The sequence below is a fragment of the Mus caroli genome, chromosome 11 (genome assembly GCF_900094665.2).
Source record: "Mus caroli chromosome 11, CAROLI_EIJ_v1.1, whole genome shotgun sequence".
NCBI lineage: Eukaryota > Metazoa > Chordata > Mammalia > Rodentia > Muridae > Mus > Mus caroli.
In genome coordinates this window covers 111,919,246-111,923,520 of record NC_034580.1, presented here as the reverse complement: position 1 = coordinate 111,923,520, position 4,275 = coordinate 111,919,246, and the positions used below count along the sequence as shown (strand labels likewise).

General features: G+C 55.4%; 1 protein-coding gene across 2 annotated transcripts in view; it reads left to right on the top strand.

The window, feature by feature from the left end:
- The window catches only part of Unc13d (unc-13 homolog D), a 17,056-nt gene that overhangs the window by 7,866 nt on the left and 4,915 nt on the right, over window positions 1-4,275 (top strand). For both annotated transcript variants that reach the window (XM_029483105.1, XM_021177470.2), the window contains 12 exons: window positions 223-340; window positions 411-535; window positions 670-760; window positions 843-899; window positions 981-1,078; window positions 1,160-1,211; window positions 1,289-1,419; window positions 1,542-1,662; window positions 1,979-2,122; window positions 2,340-2,438; window positions 2,547-2,753; window positions 2,899-2,967. In XM_029483105.1, coding sequence (XP_029338965.1) covers window positions 223-340; window positions 411-535; window positions 670-760; window positions 843-899; window positions 981-1,078; window positions 1,160-1,211; window positions 1,289-1,419; window positions 1,542-1,662; window positions 1,979-2,122; window positions 2,340-2,438; window positions 2,547-2,753; window positions 2,899-2,967 — 1,312 coding nt within the window. The remainder of the gene's footprint in view (window positions 1-222; window positions 341-410; window positions 536-669; window positions 761-842; window positions 900-980; window positions 1,079-1,159; window positions 1,212-1,288; window positions 1,420-1,541; window positions 1,663-1,978; window positions 2,123-2,339; window positions 2,439-2,546; window positions 2,754-2,898; window positions 2,968-4,275) is intronic.

Here is a 4,275-nt window from a genome sequence, read left to right as displayed (position 1 = left end):
CGAGGCCAGCCTGGTCTACAAAGTGAGTTCCAGGACGGCCAGGGCTACACAGAGAAACCCTGTCTCGAAAAACCAAAAAAAAAAAAAAAAAAAAACAAACAAACAAAAACAGTCAGGCGACTTGAAAAGCATCTGCAGAAATGGAGACCCCGTGAGTCTCCCTGGCCTCCAGGCTGGTCGAGTAGGTCACACCCACTGAGATGTGACGTCCTGTCTCTGCAGGCAGTGGTTGGCCTACAGCCGCCTCTACCAGAGCCTGGAGTTCCCCAGCAGCTGCCTCCTGCACCCCATCACCAGCATAGAGTACCAGTGGATCCAGGGCCGACTCAAAGCAGAACAGGTGACTGGTGTGAGTCGCATAGGCGGGGCTCTGGAGAGACGTGACCTGTAACATCTTCCTGGCTTTGCAGCGGGAGGAGCTGGCCACCTCCTTCACATCCCTGTTGGCCTATGGCCTCTCCCTCATCCGGAAGTTCCGCTCCGTCTTTCCCCTGTCTGTCTCTGACTCCCCATCCAGGCTGCAGTCCCTCCTCAGGTCAGTGGTGGCCTGCGGGGTGGGGGATGGGTTGGGGAGGTCAGGGATGGGTGGCACTTGCAGGGAGGGGTCAAGAAGGCCAGTTGGGTAGCAGTAGGGTCACAGACATCTGGATGGTGCCCTCTGTGTTCCAGAGTCTTGGTCCAGATGTGCAAAATGAAGGCCTTTGGAGAACTGTGCCCAGACAGTGCTCCACTGTCCCAGCTGGTTTCTGAAGCTCTGCGGGTAGGCATCTCCTCAAGGGTTGGGGTAGAAGCATGTACCTTAGCTTGGTCACCCCTCCTTCTTCCTGCCTGTCTTCCAACAGATGGGCACAGTTGAGTGGTTTCACCTGATGCAGCAACACCATCAGCCCATGGTACAGGTAGATTCTGAAACAGGGGCTGGAGATGGGTAGGTAGTGGCTGCCCCTGGAACCCTGCTCAAATGCCTGCATCCTTCTCAGGGCGTCCTGGAGGCTGGCAAGGCCTTGCTAAATTTGGTACAGGATGTCATGGGTGATCTGTACCAGTGTCGTCGCACATGGAACAAGATTTTCCACAAGTGAGCATTTATGGGCCTGGAGCTGATGGGCCTGTGGGACCCTGGTGGGTACCACTGTCACACACGCTGCCTTTCCTCCAGTGTCCTCAAGATAGACCTGTTCTCCATGGCCTTCCTGGAGCTGCAGTGGCTGGTGAGACCCTTTGCCATCTCTAGGTCGCACCCCTCCAGCCAGCTCTACAGCCTTGCCTAACAAGCCTTTCCTCATAGGTGGCCAAGAGGGTACAGGACCACACGGTGGCAGCTGGCAACCTTGTTTCTCCGGATATTGGAGAGAGTCTGTTTAAGCTGTATGTCAGCCTGAAGGAGCTCTACCAGCTGGGCCCTGTCCCCTCAGACAGGTGGGCAACAAGTGACTTGAAGGTGGGCTTCAGGCACGCATGTGGGAGGAGAGTTAACTGACAGGGGCTGAGGCCCGAGGCTAGCCCGTGCTTTCCACAGGCTAAGCCTCTGTTCTCCCTAGCCGTGAAGTCCTGGCCCTGGATGGCTTCCACCGCTGGTTTCAGCCATCCATCCCTTCCTGGCTGCAGAAGACTTACAGTGTCGCTCTGGAGCGGGTGCAGCGTGCCGTACAGATGGACACGGTATAGGCGGGGCCCTGGGTTTGGGAGAGTGTGGTTGAGTTCCCTGCTGGGACCTCCTGGCTGGTGGAAGCCTGTAATGTCTCCGAACATCTCATGTGGGCATTGGTCAGGTCAGCTGGGCCTCCTGATAGCTTAGGGCTCAGTCGACAGAGCTTCCCCAAACCTAGGGGGTCCTACAGGTTGGAGGGACGGTGGGCTGAGCCTTGCTCTGTCCTCCTTGGAGCCTCCTCCACTCAGCTCTGTGCTTGCTAGCGGTAGTGCAGATCTTGGCCTGCCTGTTCTGGGTCTTCTGTTCTAAGTGTTTCCCTGTCCCCAGCTGGTACCCCTGGGTGAACTGACCAAGCACAGCACTTCTGCCGTGGATCTGTCTACCTGCTTTGCTCAAATTAGCCACACTGCCCGGCAGCTGGACTGGCCAGACCCAGAGGAGGCCTTCATGATCACTGTCAAGTTCGTGGAGGTATAGCATCCCTCCCTCCCTTCCTTCAGGAGGGCCTTCCTTCAGCCCTACCTGCTTCCTCCCAGACTCCCAAACTACTAGCCACTACCAGCCCCCTGCATAACTTATGTTCTAAGTTTCAAGTTTCTAAGACTCCTCTATTTACCCATTCTGAAAGCCCCACCTATCGATCCATCCACTGTGTCCGTCCCCCCCCCCCGCCCCCTTCCCCGACCAGGACACGTGCCGGCTGGCCCTGGTCTACTGTAGCCTTATAAAGGCTCGGGCCCGAGAGCTGTCTGCAGTTCAGAAGGACCAGAGCCAGGCAGCTGACATGGTAAGACCCAGAGCTGGGGTTGAGGGGCTGGCCAGGGATCTGTTTGTCTTGGTGCCTGCTGTTCATGAAGCTGGCATCTCTCTCTCTGTGCTTATGACTTGTCCCCAGCTGTGTGTGGTGGTCAATAACATGGAGCAACTACGGTTGATCATCGACAAGCTACCCACTCAGCTGGCATGGGAGGCATTGGAGCAGCGGGTCGGGGCCGTGTTGGAGCAGGGGCAGCTGCAGAACACGTTACATGCTCAGCTGCAGGGCGCCTTGGCGGGGCTGGGCCATGAGATCCGTACTGGTGTCCGTACCCTGGCAGAGCAGGTACTGTCTGATTCCCCAGGGACTGTTCCTCAGTAGGACCTGAGCTGATGTCTATCCCAAGACCCTAAATCTAAACTCAAGCCTTACACCAACTCTCTGGGTTCCCCGGGCTCGCTCCATCTCTCTTCTCTGCCTTGTGTTCCAGTTGGAGGTGGGCATTGCCACACACATCCAGAAACTCATCGGCGTCAAGGAGTCCGTTCTGCCTGAGGATGTGAGTAACCGTCCTGTCTGCTGATCCTCGCCTCCAGGCCATCTCTCTGCACCTGGGGTTATGACAGGAGTCTGGGTTGAAGGCTCTGAGACTGTCAGAGATCAGTCCCTCAACCTTGAGCCACGTGTGATGTCTCCACCGGCTTCGGCAGCAACCTCGTTCATGGCCTGGGCTCTCCTATCACTGATGCGTGGTGTAGGATTACCTGGGGGAAGCCCAGCTGGGTTGTGCAGCCCAGCAGGTCCAGGAACCTGCCCTTCACAGTGCCTATTATCTCTGCCGCCTTGCTAAGATTCAAGCCCCGCTGACCCCAACTCCTCACGTGTAAAGGGGAGAGTGTGTCACTGTGCTCTTGATTGCTTGGGGGAAAGCTGTGTATTAACTCAACAAATACTGAGTCAATGCATTTTAGTTCCAAATACTGACTTAAGCATTGGTAGTAAGACAGTGTGACCAAAACTCCTGTTTTCCTAGGGCTTCTGCTCTGAGGAAATAAAAGATAGCTTAGTGCAGTGATACGGCTGACCACAGGCATGGTTATAACTGTAACTCTAACTATGGACACACATGCAGTCTTGTGCATGCTTATATCGTGTGCTGGATAATAAGTGCTAAAGAGAAAAGAAGGAAGGAGGGGCTGGGCTGGGCGATGCCAGTGGTCAGGGAAAGCCTCCCTCTGAGTATGACAGGTAAGTCACAGGCCACAGGAAGCAGGGAAAGGACCTGTACAGATGTCTGCCTGCTGGAGGAGCATGGCAGGCAGAGAGGAGGGATCAGAAGAGGTCCAGAGGAGGCACGTGTGGAGCAGCAGAGGATGGTGAAGTCAGAGCACACAGACAGAGGAACAACCAGGATAGGAAGACAGGAGGCAGGGGGCAACCAAGTGCTGGGATCAAAGGCGTGCGCCACCACACCAAGCTCCAACATCTTCTTTAGTGGCTTCAAGATGTTCAAGTTTTATCAGTGTCCCAGCCTCTCCTGAGGAGTGAATGGGCCACTTGAGGAGCTGAGGGCAGGACTGTGTTGGTCCAGAGCCTCACCTGTCTCCATGTGAAATCTGAGCCGTGACTGGGAGCTAGGATCTCCCTCCTAGAGTTCTGCTCATCAACCGAACACACAAAAGCTAGCTTTTTCCCTTACCCAGGGGAAGGGGACAAGCGTGGAACAGTGGGTGGGGTCAGGACTAAAATAGACCTGAGTCTTTTTTTTTTTTTTTTTGGTTTTTTGAGACAGGGTTTCTCTGTGTATAGCCCTTGCTGTCCTGGAGCTCACTTTGTAGACCAGGCTGGCCTCGAACTCAGAAATCCG